This window comes from Cyanistes caeruleus, chromosome 27 (genome assembly GCF_971803275.1).
Source record: "Cyanistes caeruleus chromosome 27, bCyaCae1.hap1.1, whole genome shotgun sequence".
In the NCBI taxonomy this organism is placed as follows: domain Eukaryota; kingdom Metazoa; phylum Chordata; class Aves; order Passeriformes; family Paridae; genus Cyanistes; species Cyanistes caeruleus.
The window spans coordinates 3,021,500-3,045,418 of record NC_141727.1 but is presented as its reverse complement, the minus strand read 5'-3'; the positions used below and the strand labels follow the sequence as shown (position 1 = coordinate 3,045,418).

Here is a 23,919-nt window from a genome sequence, read left to right as displayed (position 1 = left end):
GACAGAGCTGGCTTTCTCTCCTGCATCCATACAAAACACATCCCAGAGACACCAAATCACAGGGAAACATCCCCTGCTCCCCCACAGGCACAGGAGCTCATTTATAAACCGGTGACACCTCTGCCCCACAGCCCCTCTCGTACCTGTGCTGCCCAGCTCCCCACTGCCCACAGGGCTGGGGGCCAGGTCAGCTGTGCTGTCCTGGCCAGGGGTCCCTGCTGCAGCCCCCACCACCTTCTGCTTGTTCTTCATGGCCTCGATGGCTTTCAGCCTCCGCGCGTGCTTGTGGCCCTTGTAGTGAGCTTCTGCCTGGTTCTGGGGGGGACACCGGGATGGCCAAGTCACTGCTGTGACCAGACAGACAGACGGACATGGGGAGGGCAGGTGATGGGCTCAGACCCAGCATGTGGCCACTCAGGCGTGTTTCTAGTGCAGCCACCTTACCTGGTGGCATCCACCCCCAGGGCAGGACCACTGCAAGGCTGTTGGGAGTGGGGTGTAGCACAGAGGGGGTGTTGGGAGTGGGGTGTAGCACAGAGGGGGTGTTGGGAGTGGGGTGTAGCACAGAGAGGGTGTTGGGAGTGAGCTGTAGCACAGAGGGGGTGTTGGGAGTGGGGTGTAGCACAGAGGGGGTGTTGGGAGTGGGGTGTAGCACAGAGGGGCTGTTGGGAGTGGGGTCCAGCACAGAGGGGCTGTTGGGAGTGGGGTCCAGCACAGAGGGGGTGTTGGGAGTGAGGTATAGCACAGAGGGGGTGTTGGGAGTGGGGTGCAGCACAGAGGGGCTGTTGGGAGTGGGGTGTAGCACAGAGAGGGTGTTGGGAATGGGGTGTAGAACAGAGGGGCTGTTGGGAGTGGGGTGTAGCACAGAGGGGGTGTTGGGAATGGGGTGTAGCACAGAGGGGCTGTTGGGAGTGAGGTGTAGCATGAGGGGGTGTTGGGAGTGGGGTGTAGCACAGAGGGGCTGTTGGGAGTGAGGTGTAGCACAGAGGGGGTGTTGGGAATGGGGTGTAGCACAGAGGGGCTGTTGGGAGTGGGGTGTAGCACAGAGGGGCTGTTGGGAGTGGGGTGTAGCACAGAGAGGGTGTTGGGAGTGGGGTGTAGAACAGAGGGGGTGTTGGGAGTGGGGTGTAGCACAGAGCCCTTTCCCTCCTCTCCCCAGCCTGCTCTGACACCGACATATTGAGGCCAAGGTATCACTCTCTAAGACATCACAACATTGCTTGCTTGGTGAGATAAGGACCCTGCTCGGATTAAATGCATCAAGTCGTTCCTAAAAGCAGCTTTCAGGCAAAATTTATGACTCCAGAAATGTACAATGAATTGTTGCTGTAAAAACGAAATAAAGAGGTTCTTTGGTGGGGAGGACACATCACCACTGTATCCTAAGGGGTGTCCAACTCATGGTTCACATCCCCAGCTCCTCTCTCTCAGTGAACGCTGGATAATGAAGCGCAACTCTGATGGATTCACATCTGCACCAAACTGATAAAAATGGCCACGAAAAAAATCCCCTGAACACTGGTGTCCTCCCAACAGGGACAATGCTGCATTGTCCCCCAAAACAACCCCAGTTTGGCAATTTATAGAGAGAAACCCCACTATGAATTAGACACTGTACCCCTGCGTTGGGCAGATTAATTTGCACAGCATTCCAGGAGGCCAGCTGAGGATTCCCGGGCTCAGCAGGGGGAAGCATCCTATCCCATCCCTTCCCTTCCCTCCCCCTGTGGCTTTCCAAGGGCTGGGAACAGGGAGCTGGGGCTGTGGTTGGTACGTGGGAAAGCAAAAGGCCAGTCCGAGCGTGGTGCCTCATTAGCAAAGACAATAAACTCCCCCTGGATAACAGGGCTGGAACGGGGCTGGGTACAGCTGAAGTAGGTCACAGCCTCCATGCTGGAACACCCGCAGGCTCTGAGGGTCTGGGCAAGCTGGGGGACCTGGAGGGACGTGGGCAGAGTAGGAACAGGGGCATGGGGTGCTCACAGGGGCACTGGGAACACGTAGTGGGACTGACTCTCCCGGCACAGCACCTGTAGCTGGGAAGCAGCCTGAAACAGGGAAGCAATGCTTTTCCTGAGCTGCTCGGCTGTGGAGCGGAATCATGAAGCCCAGAACCAGGGATTTGTGCTGGCAGAGCAGCACCAGCCCCATGCACTTGGCTGCTCTGCAGGCAGCCTGGGGAGGCAAGAGCAGCTCCAGGAGCGCACAGACACTGAGCACCAGCAGCTCCGGTGGGTGAGACTGGCCCATCACTGGGGATGCTCCTGACAGGGGCTGGCCCTGTGTCCCCTGCTCGCTCCCCACCATCCACTGCCCCGCTCACCGCAGAGTTGAAGCGCAGGTGGCAGATGTTGCAGGAGATGAACTGCTTCTTCTTGAGCGGGGCTGGCATGCCGAAGGTGTGGCTGATCACCGCCTTCTGCACCGGGTCCATCTGGAACGGGAGGGAGGGCAGAGGGAGGCTGGGTGCTGTGTCCTGATGGCTGCCCCAGCATGGCACCATGACCTGGTGACCCCCACTCCTGTCACACCCCCACGGAGCCACTGCCAGTGCCGCAGAGCTCACACTGGGTGGCTGGAAGGAGCAATGGGCTGCATCTGCTGAGGAGCCCTGCGGCCGTGGAGGCTCCCCTGCACACGGCAACGTGCTGTGGCAACACTGGCTCCTGTCCTGCTTAAACCATTCCTGAATCCATCAAATCCACAAGGTTCGAATGTCAGCTGTGGTCTGGCAGAAGGGACGAGACCCCATCTGTGTGTCCAAGTCTCCTCTCCCCCCACACAGACACTTGTGTCACAGGTGGCAAATTGCCATTTTCTGTTTGAACCTCACTGGCTACCCTTGACCTTAGCAGGAGCAGAAACCACCAAAGTGGGGGACAGAGACAAAACATCTGGCCATTCATTCTCCATGTGCTCTTCACCTGAGAGTTGGAATGTCCCCAGGCAATGCCAAAGGCATGAGCAGAGCCATGTGTGCCAGCCCATAGGACACTGAGAGCCCACATGGGTGTCAGGGCAGGAGGGACATCAGTGCTTGCTGCCACAGACACAGCTCACACAAGATACAGTGCTCACAAAATCCCAACTCAAACCTAACAATGGCAACTCGGTCATGGGGCTGGGCACACACAGAACCATTTCCATGACCTGCCAGGAGCCATGTCTGTCTTCCAGCCTGCCCAGGGCTGTGGTGGGGCCAAGAATGTGGCCGGTGCCAGGCCCTGGCCCTTCTGTCTCGCCCCAGGGCTCAGCCTCATTCCACAGCCCAAGCACCAAACTGCTTCCAAAAGCCATAATTGTTTCTAACGAAATGCATTTATTAAGGAAGAAAACATAAGAATAACCTCTTTGTCTGAGCGTGGCTCCAATCTATAATGCAAGTATTGTTCCCTACCCTGTGGCACAGGGAGATTATCTTATCTGAGTCCTGCTGTCAGGAGAGCCCGGGGTTTTCAGTGATCGTATTTCTCTGCAAAGCTATTTCACTGCCGAGACAGGTGCATCAGTCTTCGAGGCACATGCCTGGACAACAGCACCATTATCAAGACCCCAAATTCCTTTCCAGAAGTGAGCAGAATGGTAAAAGCAGGTGATTAATGAAGTGCCTGTTTGCTATGAAATTTTACTCACTTATCTGGCATATAAATGAAGAGGCATTTGGGGTTCAGCAGAGACCTGGGGGGAGCTACAGATGGCCAAGATGCTGTTCCATGCCTGACAACAAACATTGCAATGTGCTGCTGGCAGCACCCCCATGCTGCTGGGCTGCTGGGCCAGCACTTGTTTTCCAGAGAAACACCCACCTTTCCTTTCAGAAAAGAAAAATGGCTCCAACCTTCCCAGCAGTGTCAGCCCCCAGGTTCCAGCTGGCTGCTCCCACCAAGCACCACCAGCTCCCACCAAACACCGGCACCCACCGAGCACTGCCAGCTCCCACGGGTCATCCACACCCTGAGCACTGCGGAATGAGCAGGGTGGGGACCGGAGGAGGAGGCAGAGGGAAGGGAGATGCTGGCACAAGGACACAAATGAGGCCAGGGACTGTCTTGGCGCCATCCTAAGCCTGCCAGGGAAGCCGGTGGCAGCAGGGCCATGTCTGAGCCTCAACTACACAGTGGTGGTGTTGAACAGCCCCAGAAGTGTCTCCTCATCCTCCTGGGGTTATGGCATCAGCCAGGTGATGGCACCAACCTGGCTCTGTCCACCTCCTGCGCTTTTGCCAAGTCCATTCTGCTCGACCCCGTGGCACAGCAACGAGCTGTGTCCACCAGAGCACCTGCAACTGCTCTGAGCAGGCACAGGGCTCAGGAGCTCCCAGGAGCTGGGCTGGGCAGCACACTCACACCTGGCTCCTCACCCCAGCCCCAGGCATCCCAGCCAAGGTGGCCATTGCTGCTCCTGCTGTCCCAAAGTGAACACAAGCAGTGTCTCAAGTCTTCAGCTGCCCATCCCCATGGGAGCACACACAGTCCCAGGTGCTTTGCCAGAAGCCCAGCCCAGCTCCAGCCCGCACTGAGCACATCTGGTGCCACCTGAGAGCCCTTGTGCTTCTCCCCAAATGCAAACACAAACATCCCTCTACCTCCCCTCCACCACTCGCCCTCGCAGCTCTCTCAGATATGGAAAAGTCCCCGCAGCTCCTGCGGGGCTGGCGGGGGCTGTGCTGCAGCCGTACATACCAGTCCTGCAGCCAGGGATTGAGGCTTTCCTGGCCGTTTCCAGAAGAATGGAGCCAGCAACAGAGGTGGCTTTGGGCACCGTGATGTTGGGGAATAAAGATCCCAGCTTTATAGTCAATTTGTATTGACTCACATTACTTTATTTATCCCTGGATGTTTCTGCTGATATAAATAGCGATCCCTGCGCCGAGCTCCCTGCGGCCGCTGAGGTCAGGAGCAGGAATTCACAGGGATGCAGCATCCGTTCAGATCCCGTCTGCTGACGGTGTTTTACGAGGCGCTGCTGGGTCCTGGGGATTTGCAACATCCCAAGCTAAGGGAAGAGCCTCTGGAGCAAGGGGGTTTTTTTCCCCTGGTTGTTGCTGTAAGTGACAGGAGGCAGCTTGGAAGGGTTTTGTTTGCTCCGGAGTAAAACATCTGCTGGGTTCATGGGAGCCCTGTGACCTGCTCTGAGTGCAGAGTGTTCTGCTGGGCAGTGCAAACAGCTCCTGCTCTGCAGGGCATTGCTGAGCCCTCACAGCATCCCCAGCAATGCAGGGCATGAAAGGGGAAACCCCAGGATCCTGCTGTAGAGCAGCTCCAGTGTGGCAGCAACCTCAGCAAAGGGCAGACCCTGATCCTGACCCTGACTCTCTTCCCTACACCGAGGCTCAAGTGGAGCCTGACCAGCCTGGCTCAGGACACAGGGATGCTCCAGCCCTTCCTCCTGTGGGATGGAAACTCTGCTTTGGCTCCTCCAGAGCCGCCAGCCCAGCATGCCCTGAACCTCACCCAACCTCCTTCAGCCACAACTCCAGCACAGACACACCCCAAAGGGCAGCTCCTGCCCCCACCATCAGCCAACAGCACAGACTGGGCTCAGGTCTGAGCTCAGGGTGGTGGGCTCCAGACCCCCAGATGGCTGGGACAGCCCCCCCTGGCATCTCTGTCCATGTCTGGCCCATCCTCTGTGGCAGCAGCCCACACGGAGAGCAGCAGCCGTGTGACACTGCATGCCTCCAGCAAGTACCAGATTCATTTTCCAAATTGCTAATTTTTTAAAAGCAACAAACGTGGGTGAACACGCGCTGAGGCAGCAGCAGGTGGAAGCCAAGAGGAGTGAACAGGCGTTGGGTCAAGTTCACTCCTGACTCCAGTGACTAAAAAAAGAGCCCACACAAAAAGCAGGAACTATAATGGCATCAAAACCCCTCCTGTCCTGTGTTCCAGCTCATTAGCCCGGGGAGAGGCTGGGCTGGGGCTTCAAAAGAGCTTAAAGGACTCAGACGTCTGAATCCCATTGAACAGCAACAGGAATCCTGCGCTTAATTTCTGAACTGTCTTTGAGGATCTCGGCGATAATTTGCACCTTCCGAGCACGTTTCAGCTCAAAGCCACTCACAAAAGGCCAGTGAGCAGGGAGGGGGCTCAGGAAAGTTGCCAGGAAAATTTCCAGGTTCAGGAGAGCAAACAATGGGCATTGACTGAGCCCCAGAGCACCAGCATGCAGTGCAGCCTCCAGACCCACTGCCCTTCCCAGGGCACAACCTGCTCCACAACAATTCCAGGCAGCACCCAGGGCTTACAGAGACCCCCACGGGGCTGGGACCAGCCTGGAGGAGCGGTAGCAGCATGGAGAAAACAATATTTCACACCAGACATGGTGGTGTGTGTCCCTGGCCACATCCAGGGCTGTTTAATTGTCTGATGGAACATCTCTAAAGATTTGTGTCATTGCCCACCCCAGGCACCTGGGCTGGTGGTCCAAGGTTGGGGACCTGGAGCCCAAGCAGGGTGGGAGCAGCCCCCCAGCACTCTGAATCCCAACATCCACAGCACCAGCCACATTCCTCAGATCTGTAGTACATTCTCTCTCTTTTCTTTTCCTTATTTAATTTTCAACTAATGAACTGCTCTCCAGAGCTACTTTATTACTATTGATTCCAGGGGCAAAATCCAATTGATCTTGGTTAAAATGAACCATGTTTTTAATTCTGGTACTGACAGGCACTGGCTGGGCAGGAACCTCTCTGAGCTAAGGGCAAAGTAGGCATGTTGAACTGGCATCCAGCAGAGAAAGACCCCAGGAATTAAAGCTGAAACTACCTGGTAGGGTTCAAGGACTGTTGTAGGGGAGGAGGGGTCCAGCAGCTGATGCCCATCCTCCCTGGGGACTCACCGTGTTGAAGTTGGGGAAGAGGTTGAGCGGTGATGCCCCGTTGAGCCTGAAGGTCAGAAAGTGCTTGATGTCCAAGGGGGGATGGAGAGGCCGGCCAGGGATGGGCAAGGACGCTAAGAGGGGGCTGCTGTGTCCGGAGGGACCTGGGCAGGCAGAGGGAAAGAGCAGCGTTAGCACTGGTGACCCCTGATCACAGCAGCAGGACAGAGCACACAAAACACGTGGGGACATCTGCCATGGACTACAGAACGCTCCAGGGAAAGGTCCCAGCCCAGAGTGGCCCTGGGCACCCCTTTGCCTTCCAGGCTCAAAACCAGCACCCCAGTTCGAAGCTGGATGCAGCTGCCCCTGCATCAGAGCGTGGACACGAGCAGGAGTCTGAAACCTCAGAGGTGTCCACACTTCCCCCAGGGACTCAGCCCCTTCCCTGGGCTCTCCCACGGAGCCACACAGCCCTAGGCTCCCTCACTCCAGCACCACCAGGGCTCCTCACCAGGGCTGCTGTGGTTTTGGCTGCTAGCAGCAGGAAAAGGACTGGGAGCAGAGGATGAGCTGCCACCACTCCTGCGCTGCAGCCGCCGCTCCCCGTCCCCCGCAAATCAACCACGCGCTCCAGCGTGAGATTTAAAAATAGCCTAGAGTTATTAATAACGTTCTGTTTCAACAGAAAACACCCGTGGGACAGAGGGATGGAGGGAGGGAAGGCCAAGCAGAGGGATCTTTCTCCAGCCTGCTCCCCATCCCAACTCAGACTCATCACAGATGATGAGCACAGGAAAGCATCCTCCAAGCACAGAGGGAGTTCCTGCCCAGCCCTGGGAGCAAGGAGGGGGAAAAGTTAAAATAAAAAATATTAACTAATCAAACACAATAAATAAACTGTTTCAGAGCGCTGTGAGCCAGAAGAGCCCACTCAGGTCCCACACAGCTTCACACCCACTCCAACCCACCCACAGTCCAGTCCCTTTTTCTGCAGCAAGGACAAGGTCAACGTTCCTCATTCCTGTGGAGTTTTTTGAGGTTTAGGTTCTTTTTCAGCTGAAAGGCATCACAGATCCCTTGACCCAGCACAGCACAACCTCATCCCACCACCCCCCTGGACCTGAGAATACCCTTGTGGGAGGCTGACAGTGGCCAGTACCCACTCCCACAGCAGGAACACCCTCCACCAGCACCTCTTGTGGGGGCAAGAGCCCCCCTCCAGCCCCCACACCCTGACGCCAGCTATGCAGAATGAGGACCCCAGGCTGGTGCTGCTCCTCACTCTTCTCCACACCCGCCCTGTGCCGATCCTGGCTGGTGCAGGATCTGAGCCATGCATCTGAAATTCAAATTTTGAGAGATTCCCTGGATTTGAGCAGCGAGCGCTCGTCGCCAGCCCCACGGGCACCAACGACCTCTTTCTGGGCGAGTGCACGCGGCGGCTCTGCCACAGCACCGGAGCCATCCCCAAGCCAGGCCTGACTCCAGGGAGGAATTACAGTTTGCTTCATCAGGCGTGCACTGATCGAGTTAATTCCAGAGTCGCCCAGAAGGGAAATCTGTGAAACCGCTTAAAAATAAATAAATAACATTACAGCAGCAGCGAGCAGGACTGGGTGAGGGGTGCATAATTAACCTTCTGAGGCGTGAAACAGTGTTTCTACATCAAATCATCTGAGATGGCCAGGCTGGCGCCAGAGGAGCTGCCTTGGGATCCCCCAGCACACGCAGCCGGGGCCCCACGCGAGAGCAGCAAAGGCATTTGGGGTTGGATCACGAGGGGTGCCACTCATCACAGTCAGTGAGATTTGCATGGACTGCACTGGCTTTAAAAACATAAAATATACATATATATCAAATATATATATATATATGTGTGTGTGTGTGTATGGGAGGAACAAGAAGTGGGCGATCACCTCATCCCCAAAACCAGTGACTACAACAAGGGATGCTGCAGCTCAGTGAATGCTTGGGCTGAAGGGTTCAGTCCCTGGGGAGCAGCTCCTGCACTGGGCAGGCACAGGACGAGTGCTGATGGACCACGATCGACCACCACCTGCAGCAGCTGCTGCCCACCAATGGTACAGAGAAGATATGTCAACCTCTTTGGCACACCCTTGAGCTCAAATCTGTGGATTAAATACATTTCTGGACTGGGGTAAACCAGGCAGTTTAGGAGAGCTCAGAAACCCCTGTGGAGACCTTGCAGATGGGCAGATCTTTTCTCTCTTGGCTTTGTCCCTGAAGCAGACAAGACCCCCAGGAGCAGGAAGAGGGCTGAGGCCACCCCAGTGAAGCTCCCTGGCATGTCACAACACCCTGCTGGGCATCCACAGGATGCTCTTGGGGCACCTTCCCAAGGTTACAGGACCATGCCATTGTGAGTCCTGCCTTACCTTTGCTGCAGGGCAGATTCCAGCAGCAGCTGAAGGCATTATTTTTAGGTATTAATTAGACACTCAATTAAGGGGATTTGCTTTTGGGAGAGTGGCAGGGTCCCAGGTTTGTATAGAATGACACGACCTTATGCAAGGTGACCCAGCAGCAGGTGGGGCTGTGCTGGTGAACAGCCCCTCAGTGGTGCAGCTTTTGTCATGGCCCCTGCTCTGTCTCCCCCGGTTTTGGCAGAGGAGCCCCCACCTCCACAGCAAGTGCTGCTGCTCTGGCACTGCGGGTCCCCCTGGGACAGGACGTGCTCCAGGCTCTGAGAGTGTGCCAAGGGGCTGGAAGGAGACAGGAACCACATGTTCCTGGCATGAGCATCTGCTGCAGTTTGGGGGGGTTGTCTCTGCCCTCCCCAGCTGCACAGGTACGGTCCAGGCCTGACCAAGAGATGTCACAGCCATGATGTCCCCAAGGTGGTGCTGCACATCCCCTGCTTGGGGCTCAGCCAGAGCCATCAGAACCTGCACATTCTCTGCCTGGAGCTCAGCCCCTTCCCAGCCCTCTGGAGCTCAGCTCAGTTCCTGTCCCACAGACAAATGACTTTTGTAGGGATCCCTCGGAATTTAAAGGAATTTTCAGCCCTACCTCTTACCAAACTCACCCAAACGGTATCTGGCTGTCCTCCCCAGCCTGTCCCCCACCCCTTCACTCCACACAGCCACAGAACACACACCTGCAGCAGGCTTTTCTCCTGGTCCCTGTGAGGCAGAGCAGAGCAACTGTTGTGCTCTGACACCCGCCTGTGTGGAGCTCCCAGAGCTGCCTCTGAAGGTTCTCATACCAACAGGAGTGTGCCAAGGACCCATCTCCACAGACGCCGCTGCCTCGGAGAGCATCTGGCGCGGAGTCTGCCCAGGCCAGATGGAGACAGAGCTGTTTATTCACACGGAGGCTCCCTCCTGCTTGGGAGATGTTCTCAGCAAATTTTGATGGTGTCTCTAAATCCCTAGCCAGGACTTTAAAGCTTTTGTTTCTGGCCAAGCATGTTTCCAGGAAGCTCCCCAATGCCAAAAGCTGTTGGGCAGAGAACAGGAGCAGTACCCAGTCACAGCACTGGATCGTGATGGCAGCACCAGTGCAGCCCCAACACCGCTGGGATCTGGACTAGGAACAAACAGATTGCACTGCACTGGACTCCCAGAGTAACCAGACCTGGACTGAGGGGCAGCAGATCTGCTGCATCCTCCCATTTCCAGCCTTTGGCAGCCCCAGCAAGGACCCGGCGCTCAGGATCCAACTGAGGTAATGCTTCATTCTGCTGCACTGGGTTTATTGCTGATTAGAATCCATCTGAACTGAAGGAAATAGCCCTCCAAATCAAAACCAGCCAAGCCCCCTCACGCTGGAACACAGCAGCAGCACCCCAGCCATGCTCAGCCGCTGCGCTGGCACCGCCAGCCCCGTGGGCAGAGGGGCCCGAGCTCCTGGCTGCTGTGGGCACCAACAGCTCCCCTCTCCTCGGGACAGAGAAACACTTCAGAGCAGAAATACGAGCTGAACACCTCCAGTCGGTCCTGAAAGCAGGTGTTGAAGGACTTTTCTCCTGGACTGCAGGTTGCCAAGAGCTCAGGGTGCAAAGGGAATTCTGGGATGTGAGAACGTTTTGCAAAGAACAAGAATTAGCTATTGATTGTTTTCAGACCCCTGCTCATAATTTATTCTGTCCTTGCAAAAAAAAAAAAAAAAAAAAAAAAAAAAAAATCCTTTTAGATATCTTTAAAGTTTAGGAAAATTAAGATAGACCTTTTTAATATATATATTTATATATTTATATATATATATACACATACACATATGTACACAATGGTGCATTTATAGTTACTATTTCCTCAGCCATTACAATATCATTCTCTAAATCTCTTGCTCTTGAAATGATCATGACTTGATGCCACTGCTAAAAATACCCTGTGCTGTGCGCAAGGAACACCAACACGACACCGCCAGGCACGTTGGGGTCGGCGCAGAGCTCGGAGGATGCGCTGCCTTTTCTGCATTCACTCTCCAGGCTCCAGAATAACAGAAATCCCACATTTTTGCAGAGCATTAAGCAAAAGCTGCTGGGTATCTTTGTGCAAAGGCAACATGACATTTGAGCTCAAGAGCTTTGCCTTCATCTCCCTAAAAACAAAATAATGACAAACCCTTGGAACAAACTCATCGCAGCTTGGGATCTCAGGTGGCCCCAGGATTCTGAATTCTGGGTGATTCAAACAGAGGTTTGGGGCATGAGGGAAGGGTGGTCATGGGACCAGCATGGCTTTGCAAAGGATCCTGTTCTCCCAGCACAGAGCAGGTGACCATCCAGTGTGGCTGCCCAGCCCCAGCAATGACCAGTGATGGCGAAAGGCGGCGCTGAGCTGGTGCTGGGGGCTGCCCGCAGGCCCTGCCTCCTGCCCAAGGGCTCAGCCCTCACCAGCCACATTCACTTCACCTGTGCCATGAGGAAGCCAGACTCCCTCATGCTCTCATAGTACTCGATGGCCAATGCAAAGTTAAACTCGCTGATGGCTGGCCCATCGATAGCGATCTTCATGAGGTCAGAGAGCCCCTCGTCCTTGGCATGGCGCGACCGGCCGTGCTTCAGCAGCTCCCGGCCACGGCTGATCTTCTCGGCAAGGACCGAGCCCAGCGGCAAGGCCAGGGCAATAGCTGCCAGGACAGCAAAGTCTGGGAAGAGTTCATGCATCTCAGAGCTGCTGTAGACCAGCTTGACACAAAGGTCCTTGAAGGAGAGCTGGCTGAGGCTGAAGACAATGCGCTTGAAGAGGGGAAAGTCGCTCAGGGCCCTCTCGCTCACCACCACCCGTGAGTACACCTGCAGCAGGAAATTCAGCTCGCTGACCCCATAGCTGCCAATGTCCTCCAGAGACTGGGGGTAGCACTTGGGGTTGAAGATGGCAGAGAAGGAACTGATGGCCTCCAGGACACTGCTGGGGAACCTGTCCAGCAGGTTGCCCCGCACCCTCTCCAGGTAGCTCTCCTTCAGGTGCTCAAAGTGTTTCAGGTGCACTTGGGAGCAGTTGGCCAGCTCAACACCCTTGTAGTAGAGGCGGCTCTCGCCCTCCTGGCCGTCCTGCGGGTGCTTGTTCATCTCGCTGAGGAACTCGCGGAGGTTCTGGCCACTGGCGCTCTGCTGGGCCTGCAGCGTGGTGGCTGTGGCTGAGACAATGGGCTTCAAGATGGAAAGGTCAAAGTCCTCGATCTGGAAGAAGCGACTGAGCTTCTGGAAGATGGGGAGGACATCCAGAAGGATCTTGGTGAAGGCCACAAACTGGAACTTCTTGAGCTCTTCGCAGAGGCCACGGGCCACAGGCGAGCGCTCCGCCTCGCTCTCCAGCAGCAGCACCAGTGTGGGCCACGAGGAGTCAATGGCCTCTACAGCTGGAAAGATAGAAGTCCAGTGGATGGCTTTGGAGCTCCCGAGGTCTATCTCACAGAGGTCCAGGACTCTCCGCAGCTCCTGCAGGCTATTGCCCTCCCCCTGGAACCTGGAGTAGAGCCTATACACAGCATCCACGGTGGTCTCATACTTCTGGAGGTACTCAATGGCGCTGATGCTCTCGGCCAGCAGCAGGGAGGTGCCATGGGACAGGCAGTGCACCTCAGTGAGGAGCGGGCAGAGCGAGGTCAGTGCCGTTCCCACCCCACTCAGCCGCTCGGCCACCAGTGAGGCACTGTCGGCGCTGAGCCAGGTGAGCTTCATGGTGGGGATGCCGAAGGAGCGCATCACCTCACCCACCTTGCCTGCCACAGTGGAGGCCTCCCCAGTGGGCAGCTCGAAGCTGCCCAGGAAGGTGGTGGAGGTCTGCCCGTTGCAGGGGGAGACAGTGGTGGTGAACACGGCGAGGCTGCGGTGCTCCAGGACATCCACTGTCTCGTCCACCACCAGCCCAATGAACGGCGAGGCTTTGATCCTGTGCCTGTCCTCGTTGTGGAGGACTTTGGCAATGGCTGCCTGGGCCAGTTGAAGGGGGTGGGGGTGCAGGGAGGGAGAGAGAAACACAAATGAGATTCAGAGGCAGTGGGAGATGCGCAACACTTGGCACAGAGTGTGCGGGTGGGCTCCCACCCACAGGCTCCCGCAGTGCAGGAGCCCCAAGCCAGGGAAAAAGCCCTTACACTCGTTGCACGCACAGAGGCTGGAAATCACTTTCCTTCTCCCTAATAAGCTTTCTCCTCCTGCTCCTGTTTGCCAGCTCAAGCACCATGGGAAGCTGCAGAGAGCTTGGGGGTTCCTGTCCTGAGCTCGGGGTCAGAGCCCTACAGATGCAGCAGGACACAGCACCAGCAGAGCACTGACCCCTCAGCCCCCCAACACCCCATTCCCAAGCCCCCTCCTACACTGGCAGTGAGGCAGGACACCAGGAACCAACCTGCCCCACTCAACTTCAGCAGTTCCACTTCACTGGCCCAGCAGGGGCAGGAGAAGCAGCAAAACTGCAAGTTTTTTTTCGTATTTATTCATTTACTCACACTCCCCCCATTTCAAGCCAAGTCCCCAGCTTGGAGGGAAAACTTCCTCTGTGTGAGTGCTGCAAGGATCACCACAGGCTGGGAAACCTAATTAGTGGGTTTAGTCTATCTGCAGTAAAATAAGGCTCTGCAGAGAGCTGAAAAGCCTGGCAAATGGCCAAGACTCACTAAAAATTTAATTTGATTCTAGCAGGCATAAAGCATTTGTAAAATTCAGAAAATCCTTTCTAAACTCTCCGGCTACTTGATCTTTCTGATCACTCAGTTTAGGGCAAAAGAGGCAAAACCCACAGTGCTTTTGTGTTAATTGAACTCCTGAGCTTTCCTTCTGCAAAGCAGCCTGGCCAGCTCGGGGACCGGGCTCCATCCCCGCTCCGCCAGGTGCAGACCCCCAGCCCCGCATACACACCTGCATCTCCCTGACGCTGCCGGGGTGGTAATACTCGCTGTGCTCCGAGGCCAGCAGCGCCTGGCACAGGTTGAACTTCTGGAAGTTGAGCAGGGAGGAGCACTTCTCATCCGGGATCTCCTCCTTGGCCATCCAGTAGACGGTGGTGAGGATGGCCACCTTGGCGGGGTTCACCTCCACCTTGATGAGCGAGCGCAGCTCGGGGTGGCCGTGGACACGGGTCTCGAAGGCCAGCTGCTCGCGGTTCACGGCCAGCGCCTGGCGGTGCGCGCCGGAGGTGACGTGCCGCAGCAGCGCGTGGCGCTGGAAGTTGTCCGTGCCCACGGTAAAAGCATTTTCCGCTTTACCGTGCTTGTTCTTCACCAGTGCCTGCCGACACTCTATGCAAAACATGAGCTTCCTCTCATAGTCAAACTCCAGCCAGGTAAATTCTTCCTTCCAGTGCTCATTGAAATAGCGTTTACACTTTTTATTGGAATTGGAAGTTTCCCCAGCTGGCTTTTTCCCTGGAGGCACCATATTGCTGTGGCTGGGAAATCAACTACGGTTGAACCGCACCGTGCCTTGAGGAGCAGCCTGCACATTTAATTTAGTAAGAAGGTCTATTACCACTCTCCTGGTCCGACTGGAGATGAAAGAGACACAAGGGAAAGGGATTAGGGCCCTGCAAACCTCAGCCAGGGCTCAGCTGTGGTGGCACAGCGACAGTGGCACGGTGACAGCAGCAGTGGCAGCGGTGCTGAGGGCAGGTCAGGCTGTGCAGCCCCAGCACCACACGGGGGGATCCCATCAAGAACCTCACCAGCATCACCAGCAGCTCTTGGTGTCACTGGTGGGACTGGAGCACAAACACAGTCCCATTGCCACACGCTTCCCCTGGAGCTGCCTTCCCCACTGTGCTGGCACTGGGAAGGTGAGGAAGGCTCAGTGCTGGCTGAAGTGCCTAAAAAAGAGTGTTCAGCCCCAGAGGAGCAGCACCCGCTACTGGCAGTGAGTGCCAGGGGCCTGGAGCTGAACAAGGGTGACTGGGAGCTAGCTCAGACACACGTGCTTGTGTGCACACGTGTGCTCTCAGTCCTGCCTGGCTTGTCTCTCCTCCAGGGAATTGCCAAAGCCGTGGCAGGTCCCATGGCAGCACAGCCATGCTCTGCACATTCAGTGGCAGCCCCCTCGCAGGGGGTGACACAACGCATCAGCTCCAGGCCAGGCTCCCAAATTTCTACTGAGCTAGAGGCTGCAAAGCACTTAACCCTGTAGCCAAACCTGGACCTGAAGGGTTTCAGCATTCACTTGACCTTCTCCCTACACTTCAGGCCCGCTCAGTCTGATCCTCACATTTCTCCATGAACTGGGCTGAAAATCCAAACTAAGCCTTGATAAAGGTGTTGGTAAGAGGAGGAGAAAGAACCCAGCGCTGCATGGGGAAAGGGGAGAACCAAAATGCAGGGAAAAAAAGAAAGAACATGGACACTCCGCAGCAGGGAAACTGGGGAATACCATCAGTCCACACGACTTGCTGAGACACCGATGAGAAACTTGGGGGTTTTCTGAAGAACAAGCCCCCAAACCAGTCCCCACAGGGTGCCATGGGCAACGCTGGTGGGTGGCCCTGGAGTGACCGGCACCGTAGCCCGTGGCACAGTGACCCCATCATCCATCCCTGTGCCGGGCGGGCACCGAGCTCCTGCCTGCAATGGCCCCAGCGGGAGGATTCCTGTGCTCGTTCCCTGTCACTGACCCCATTTGCTCCCAAGCCATCCCCACAGCCCCCTCCCTCCAGCACTTGCTCCAGCAGAAGCCGCTGCCTTGGAAAGAAAAACAAACAAAAAAAAAGAGCAGCAATTAGTGCGTGGGATGCACGAGGCCGTGGCAGGGATTGGGATGGAGCAGAACGCCGTGGCACCCCTTCCCTTCCCTCGGTACCCCTTCCCTTCCCCCGGTACCCCTTCCCTTCCCCCGGTACCCCTTCCCTCGGCACCCCTTTCCCTTCCCTCGGCACCCCTTCCATCCGTGCTGCTCCGGCACCAGCCCCGGGCCCCTCTCTGCTGCTGCCCACGGGCAAGAGCAGCGCTGCCCATCGCGGGGGACTCGGCAGCGGCTCGGGATGGGGGTCACGCTCCGGTGCCCGCACCAGCCTGCTGCTCCCCCCGCCGGGAAGTTTGGGCAGGATGAGGATTTACTCGTGAAAGGACGAAGCGCTGCCCTGAGCAGCATCAGCCCCGGCTGCCGGCTCGCCGTGCCCGAGAGGGTGAGCGGAGCAGCCCCAGCGCCCAGCCCAGCGCCCAGCCCTGCGGGCCCACCCCGCTCACCGCCCCTACATACGTACCATGGAAAGGCTGCCATAAGCTTTGGGGTGGGGGTGGGGGGGGCTCGCAAACTTCCCAGATTTTAAATAGGAAAGAAAAAAAAAATCATCTAATTAAAAATAAAATAAAAACAAACCCAGCCAAGCAACGCAAAGCCGAAAATAAAAAAAAAAAAAAATTAAAAAAAAAAAAAAAAAAAAAAAAAAAAAAAAAAAAAGCAGCGGGGTGTTTGTGAGGCGGCAGCGCCCCGCAGCCCCCGCGGGGCCGGCTGAGGGAACAAAGCCTGCGGCGGCCGCCCGCGCTCACCGGAGCACGGGAGCAGCCATCTTGCTGCCTCACGGCTGCCTCACGGCTGCCGCCGCCAGCCCACGGCGGCAGTGGCCACTAGCGGTGGCCGCGATGGGGAAGGCCGCGAGGCCGTGGCCGGGCCGAGGGGACACTGGATGTGGTGGCCGAGCCGTGGGCTCCGGCCCCTGGGCAGGGGGAGCGCACGGAGCCCGCTCGGCCGCCGGGACCCCCGAGGAGCGGTGGGCCGCAGGGGGCCGGGGCCGCCGAGCCCGGGTGTTTCGGCTGAGGGCTGGGCACATGCAGCACGGTGAGCTGCAGGAGCGTTTGCAGCCGGCCAGGAGTGGTGTCTCTGGCTTTCGGGAGTGTTCTGCGAGCAGCCCCCAGCCGTGGATCCGGAGTTTCAGCAGGATCCAAGTCCAAGCCCTTCAGGGAAGGCCACAAGGTGTTCCTGCTTCCCTGCACTCCTGGGCCGTGGCTGAAACACAGCCCCTTGACCCAGGGCTGCCTAACGAGCACAGGGGTCCCTGACATCTTAAAAAACTTTCTCTTAGCAATAAACGCAGGTGAAATTTAGAGCCTCTCCACTACTTCCAGAAAGAGGTTTTTGTGCCACATTTGCTTTCCCCAGACAAGGCTTCTGAGCACACTGAAATCCCAAGGGGCGCCAGTGTCCTGTGGGACCCCTGATGGGAACCTGGCTCTTGTTTCCCAGCACATATCCTGTGCCTGGGAGCCGAAGGATGCTCCCACCCAGACTCGCCCTTCCCCCGGTGTGGAGTTGGGCCATGAGCAGGGATGTGGCCCACCGGAATTTGCCTGGATCAGGAGCTGCATTGTACCTGGCTCTGCACCAGGAAAGTCTGGCAGCCCCCGGTTAATTCCTCTCTTTAGGCTCCTCCACATATCCCGGGGCAAGAGGCTCTTCCTGCTCTGGGAACATTCTTGCTGAGCCACCTTAGCCCAGGGTTAATGAGAACAGGAGGTGGTGAAACCAGAGCCGGCTTCTGGGGTGAAAACAGGCCCGATTTTATTCTTGTGCTAATGCCGCGAGAAAAAAAGGATTGGGTATTTTTAATGAGTTTTTAGGCAGGAGCCTGCTGCATCCCCTGGTCGCATTCCCTGGTTCCCAGCATCCAGAGCAGGTCAGCAGAGGTAGCGACCCCAAATTAGCAGTGGCTGGAACCAACTCCACTTCCCATGGGGACCCCTCCACAGAGCCCTTGTACTGGGATCCACGGGACCAGAGAACATCCCTGCTCTGCCTCCTCCATGCAAGGCTGAAACCACTGACCCTGTCTCCCCTGCAAACCCATTCCTGCTGGAAGCCTCAAACTTTAACTCGAATTTTGGGCAGCGTATGCTGGATTGTCCCTGACCCTGCCGAGCAGCCTGCCCTCACAGAGCTGCCAGATGTCAGACGTCCTTCCTAAAGGAACCAGAGTGGAGATACTCCTGTTTCCCTCCATGCAGCAGCAGCAGCCGCCTTGGCTCGAGCCAATTGTTGCTATTTCTCCCGACTGCCATGCCTGAGGAGTTGGGTGGGCAGGTGCCCCGGCACACCAGCACATCCATCATCCCCGCAGCACGAGGGCGGCGAGAGCCGTGAGCCACAGTTTCCATCCGAGTCCCACTTTCCACTGGCATCCCACAGCTCTGGCAGCCAGAGCAGACCCCAGGCACACAGATCCCACTGGGATGCTCCGGGCTGATCCCTGGCACCCCTTCCAGCACTCCAGCCCCACATCCATGCATGGGTTCCCCAAGGGTTTCTTACTGCATCTATAAGCTGAACAGAAGAGACCAAACCCAGCCATATTACCCCAAAATTTTTTAAATCCCCGAGTCCAAAGATATTAATGAGATTTTGTTTCCATCCCTGCTCTAAGCCAGTCAGGCTCTGGGAAATGACGCACACTCTTCCCTCAGGGAAGCGGAGGTGCTAGTGTTCCCAAAGCTGCTGACCCCAGGGAGCCCCATCCCTGAGCAGCCCCCAGTTCTCCTGCCCACCCACCTTCCTGGGCCTGGCTCCACCAGCCCTCTCACCCCTGGCCATCACAGGGCATGGGGTAGGAAAGAGCCAGCACCCTGCAGGTCCCTGCTCACCCTCTGCACCCAAACCCCCAGCTGTGACAGCCCCCAGAATGAGCTGGGAGCACGCAGGGGAGGGAGGACTCATGGGAGCTGCCCGGCTGCATCCCTCGCACCCGAAGGTGGTGACAGCTCAGTTCAATCTCTGCCGTGTGTGGTGGAGAGGGGAGGCATCAAGCAGCCGCTGTCTCATGTGGGAGAGAGCACCTGGCACCGTGTCAGCTCAGCCAAATTAAAAATATTCCTGCAGCCCCCGGGCTGGTGCCTGGACGGGCGGATCTGACAGGGACATGGCCTGCAGGATGTGCAGACGCTGGAGGGGACATGGGGAGGAGAAGGGGATGGGAGACACACTGGGGCACCCCAGCATTTCCCAGCTGTGTCCCAGCTCTCCTGCACAACTCAGGGTGCTGCTCCTCCTCTGCTGGGGGTGCCCTTCCAGCACCACTGTGGACTGGCTCCAGCACACTCAGGTCCTGGTGGAGGGGTTTGTGTGGGCAGTGGGCCATACACAGGGAACCATGGGGGGGCTACTGGAGAAGAAGCTCCGCACTTGCTCACAACCCCACGGCCACCGCCTGCTTGCAGGATGCAGCCTCGTGCCTCGTTCCCCTGCACAGCCTTGTCACAACCTTCAGCTGCGTGACTGCAGCTGGCAGGGAGCAAGCCTTGAAATAAACTCAGATGATATTCCTGCAAACTCTGGACATGGCCACAACAGGATTACTGAGCTGGGCTGGGGAGGCGGGGGGAGCATGCTCATCTCTCCCCTCTGGCGACCCCAGCTCCGGGCTGAGGCTCCTCTGAGCAGCAGCTGAGAAGGGCAAAGCCCTTTTGTCAAGGAGCAGAAGCAGGGACAGGGTGATCTCGCTCCCTGGCTTCCTCCAGTCCATGCACCTGGTCCTTGGGGCAGCTTGGCTGCATCTTGCTTCCCAGGAGCTACAGGGAACTTCACCCCTCAGCACTGATACCACAAGCAGCTGCTGAGGAGTAAAACTGGATATCAGTCTTGCTCTACAGAGCATCTCTTCCTCCCTTGTCCACAAGCATTGAGCCCAACTCCCTCTGGATTTTAATTCCCAATGTTCCCCATCTGCCAGGTAATGATCTGAAAAACCAGCATTTAGGGATGCCTCCCCCAGCAGAGATCCCAGTCAGCTCAGTGTCCTCTGGGTCACGGCCAGCAGAGCTGCCAGGCCAGCACAGCCCAGCCAAGACCTCTGTCCCAGGTCCCGAGGGGCTCAGGAGGGATGTGGGCTCATTCTGACTGGAGGCAGCAGAAGGGAGGTGGCAAGCACTGAACCCTGATCTGGGCTGCACTGCCCACAGCCCTTCTTGGGTGGTGGGGGAGAGGCCAGGGTCCTCCTGAGAGCTGGAGAGCTCAGGAGTGCACCAGAGCCCCAGATCAGTTCAGCCTTTATTCTGGACACTGTTTAAATTGTAAAAATTGCAGCCAAGTCCAATTCATTACAGCTGAGGAATGGCTGACAGAAATGAAAAGGGAGAAAAGCTCCTCAGATTGATGCTTTCTCACCATTCCAGTGAAATAACCAATTTGGAACAAATTAGGGGCTCCCGTCTCCACCAGCCTTTTGAATTGCCTCCAAGCCAACGCACATTTTTCATAGTGCAGCGTTTCTTGCATTAGCAGTGAAAATTAATGATTTCTATTATTGAAGCACCTGAAGGCAGGTGCCTCCCTCACAGAGCTGGGGCTGGGCTGGCACCAAGCCCCCAGAGAGCCAAGAAGACCCATGAAAAGACAGACGGGTTCAGAGAGGATAAGTAACACAGCCAGGGCCACTTGGTAGGTCAGTGGCAGAGCCAGGCTCCAGCCAGTGGCCATCCCCTCTCAGCAGTGCCATCCCAGACGTGCCAGAGCACACAGACCACCACAGTGACGCATAAACCACTGCATGTGACAGTGTCACAGCTGTCCCCAAACCCCCCCTAAGCAGTGAAACCATGTGGGCTTCATCCAGTCCCAGCTTTGCTTGGGTAGGGGGAAAAGGGGAATCACCCCAAGGGCGCCCACCAACTCTGACTTCAGGAGGGCAAGTTCTGGGGGACCAAGAGGGCTTTCAAACCCCAATCCACCCATGTATTTTCCCTCACAAGCTTCAGACCAAAGCCCTTCACCTCCCATCCTGCTCCCAGCATTATTCCCCGAGCACAGCTCCCTAAAAGCTGAAGCACACAACCCCCCTGCAGCCACGGCTGCCCCACGGCCAGGGTGGTCATGCCTAGGGTTTAGAGGATGACACACATCTGTCATTATTTTTTTAATTAGATTTTTATTTCCTACCTCTAGTATTTCATTGTAATTTCCGCCACTCCTACCCAGGCCGCGCTAATATAATCACTCTGGAGGAGAGTGGGAGCAGCCAGCCCACTCCTTCCAACATCCCGCTCAGGAAAGGCAAAAAAAAGCAATCTGCTGAATCCCCAGCCCCTGCAGTCATTACAGGCTCAGGGACATCAGGTGGGTGCTGAAACAAAGCATCAAAGCCTCAGTGCCGCCAGCACCTGCCAGGAGCATCGGCACTGAGAAACTTCAAAAAAAGTTCACATTTGCTCAAAATACTTGTTAGCAGTTCATTACTGCAGCAAGGTGAGGCATAATTAAAAATGGACTAAAGAGATTTGTGAATTATATCGTTGGCTTGATGCTGGAGACACAGTGATATTTTCTAGCCCACAGCATCCTGGAGGTCAAGATTAGATGACAGCTTGGTCTAAAAATACTTTTGAAGGGGAGGCTGAGGCTGTTGGAGCAGGTCAGAGCACCCTATGCCACCCCCCAGTGTTGCTCAGGGTTGAAACCAGGGGTCAGATGTGTCCCCCAGGACATTGCTTGGAGCAAGCCCCAGTAATAAAAACAACTGCTGCATTTACAGGGAAATCCACCCAAAACAGCCATGGGGAAAGCTCCATCGGTTGCACCATCCACCAAAGGAGCCCCAAAGGCAAACCCAGCAGCTCAGTGGGGCCAGACTCCCCACACTGCCACCCCCACAGTGCCAAGAGGGCTGGAATCACCAGGAAAGCACTGTGCAACCACCACGTCCTTCCACCTGGAGCAACACGGTCCTGGAGTGGAGATCATCAGTGAGCCCAAGACACTGCGGGGTCAGAACTGAAGCTTTAGTGGCTCTTCAATGTTTCCTCCATATCTGAGGCCACAGAGTGAAAAGCAAGCTCTGGGGATGGATTTTTGTTTGTCTGCTTTGCCTGACGAGTATTCCAGATAAACATCCCGAGTAGTGTTACACATTCCAGAGAGACAGGGACATTTCAGAGCAAAGATTGTGCTTCAAACTATTAGAAAAATTAAATTGGTCCATAGGAGACAGCTGGAGCCGGCTTGATCCATGGGAGACGAGCACCCTAAAATGGGCACCTGACTGATGTGCCAGGCTACCAACATCCGTGTTCCTGGCCTGGCTGCCCTGGGGCACCCACAAGCACACGGCAGGCACACGTTAGCAGAGGAAAGCGAGTGCATGGCAGCCCACAGAGCCTACAGGGATGTGCAGAGCACACGCAGCGAGAGGAGCGACACCGCTGCCCACAGGGATGTGCCAGCCCCATCGCTGCCGGCAGCCACGCTCCCTCCCCAGCACCTGCAGCAAAGTTAACGCTGATAAAACCACTAAAATTACCAGCCCTGAATCCACACGAAACGGGTCCAAGAACAGCGTCACGTTTTGTTTGCTGCCGCTGCTCCGCTCCTCGAGTCCGCTCCGGCCAAGCCTGGCCGCGGAGCTCCACCACTGCCACCCTCGTCTGTCACCCTCGCAAGGACACTGCCAGCCGCTCTCCCCCAGCCTCATATCACACAGAAAACACTGACAATTTGCATCACAGGTGCAGCAAAAACACAAGTTGGAGCTGACACCCAGACAAAGAGCAAGGGCAAAATCCAGCCCCGTCAGCACACAACCTTTTCCCTCCTCTTTCTGCAGCCCTGGGAAAAATCAATAAGATGCAGTGAGTCAAACTCAGCTTGAATCCCGTAAGTAATTAGGATTAGCAGGCTGGGAGCCGAGGGAACAGGCTGCCTATGTGCTGGGCGGGGAGGGACCATTTTGTGGGTGTAGGGTACAGCCTCAGCTGATGCAAATAACACGAGCAGCTCTTTAACGGGGGCTTCAGGCAGAACGGCGAGAAGGAATGGGAACGACGTGATTTACTTAGAAACAAGAAAATCTCATGAGGATAATTTGGGGTGCCAAGCCCTGATGGGAACGGGATGGGAACCCCATAGGTGAACAAATACTTGAGTTTGATGCTGAGCCCATTCCCAGCCCCTCATTCTGAGCCCGGACTCCTCGAGCACCGCTTATTCCCGGGGTTCTTTCCCGGCAGTAAATAACCCACCTCAGTGTTTCACTATTTAGAGTTAAGTTAGTGGCCAAAATCGCAAAGTGGAGAAGAGAACCCCCCGCCACACACACACACACACTCTGCGCAGAGCTACGGGCAAAATCAGAAGCAATTCTGTGTTCCTGTCCATAAAGAACAGCTCGGACGCTGAAAAGTGCCCTTTCCTCCAGCTGAAGGAACCCGGCAGAAGACGGGAGTGCTCAAGCCGGGGCCGTGCGGGGAGCGACAGCCCCGGGACAGCGGCGAGGCGATCCCCCGGTCCCCCTCCCCACCAACCCCACCGGCCCCCCCGAGCTCCGCGGCTGCCCCGGTCCCGCTGCACCCCCGAGCAGCGGCTCCGCCAGCGGCGAACCGGGGGATGAAGGAACGATGGAGGGGAGAGAGATGGAGGGCGACGGGGAGAGATGAGGCTGCGGGAAAGTTGCGTTTCACCCACCTAGAAGCATTTTGGATGCGGCTGCGTCGCCTCCGCGCTGCCGGTGCCTCCCGCTCGCCGGGCAGAGCTGCGGGCAGGGCCGGGCGGGCGCAGCCCCGCTCCCACCGCCCCTCGCCCCGCGCCCGGCCCCGCCTCGGCCCCGCAGGAGCGCGGGGGGAGAAGCTGCCGGAGGTGCCGGGTATCAGCGTGGAAATGGGCGGGGGGACCGGAGCTCCCCCTCCCCGCACAGCCGCCCCCGCGCCGGGGCTGCCCGAGCCCCGAAACTT

At 56.7% G+C, this 23,919-nt stretch overlaps 2 protein-coding genes across 7 annotated transcripts in view; both read right to left on the bottom strand.

Moving 5' to 3' along the window:
• ZNF385C (zinc finger protein 385C) overlaps window positions 1–23,919 on the bottom strand; it is a 60,759-nt gene that overhangs the window by 5,957 nt on the left and 30,883 nt on the right. For 4 of the 6 annotated variants that reach the window (XM_086864296.1, XM_086864295.1, XM_086864297.1 and 1 more), the window contains 3 exons: window positions 6,841–6,983; window positions 2,324–2,434; window positions 144–315 (listed from right to left, as the gene is read on the bottom strand). In XM_086864296.1, coding sequence (XP_086720422.1) covers window positions 144–315; window positions 2,324–2,434; window positions 6,841–6,983 — 426 coding nt within the window. Of the gene's footprint in view, window positions 1–143; window positions 316–2,323; window positions 2,435–6,840; window positions 6,984–23,653; window positions 23,722–23,919 lie in introns of those variants that run through there. The other 2 variants (XM_086864299.1, XM_086864300.1) reach the window with 1 other exon arrangement.
• Window positions 11,065–16,803, bottom strand: C27H17orf113 (chromosome 27 C17orf113 homolog). Its single transcript, XM_086864294.1, has 3 exons — window positions 16,476–16,803; window positions 14,150–14,774; window positions 11,065–13,222 (listed from the first exon to the last, which is right to left on the bottom strand). The coding sequence occupies exons 2-3, from the start codon at window positions 14,666–14,668 to the stop codon at window positions 11,690–11,692; spliced, it is 2,052 nt and encodes a 683-aa protein (XP_086720420.1). The 5' UTR covers window positions 14,669–14,774; window positions 16,476–16,803; the 3' UTR covers window positions 11,065–11,689.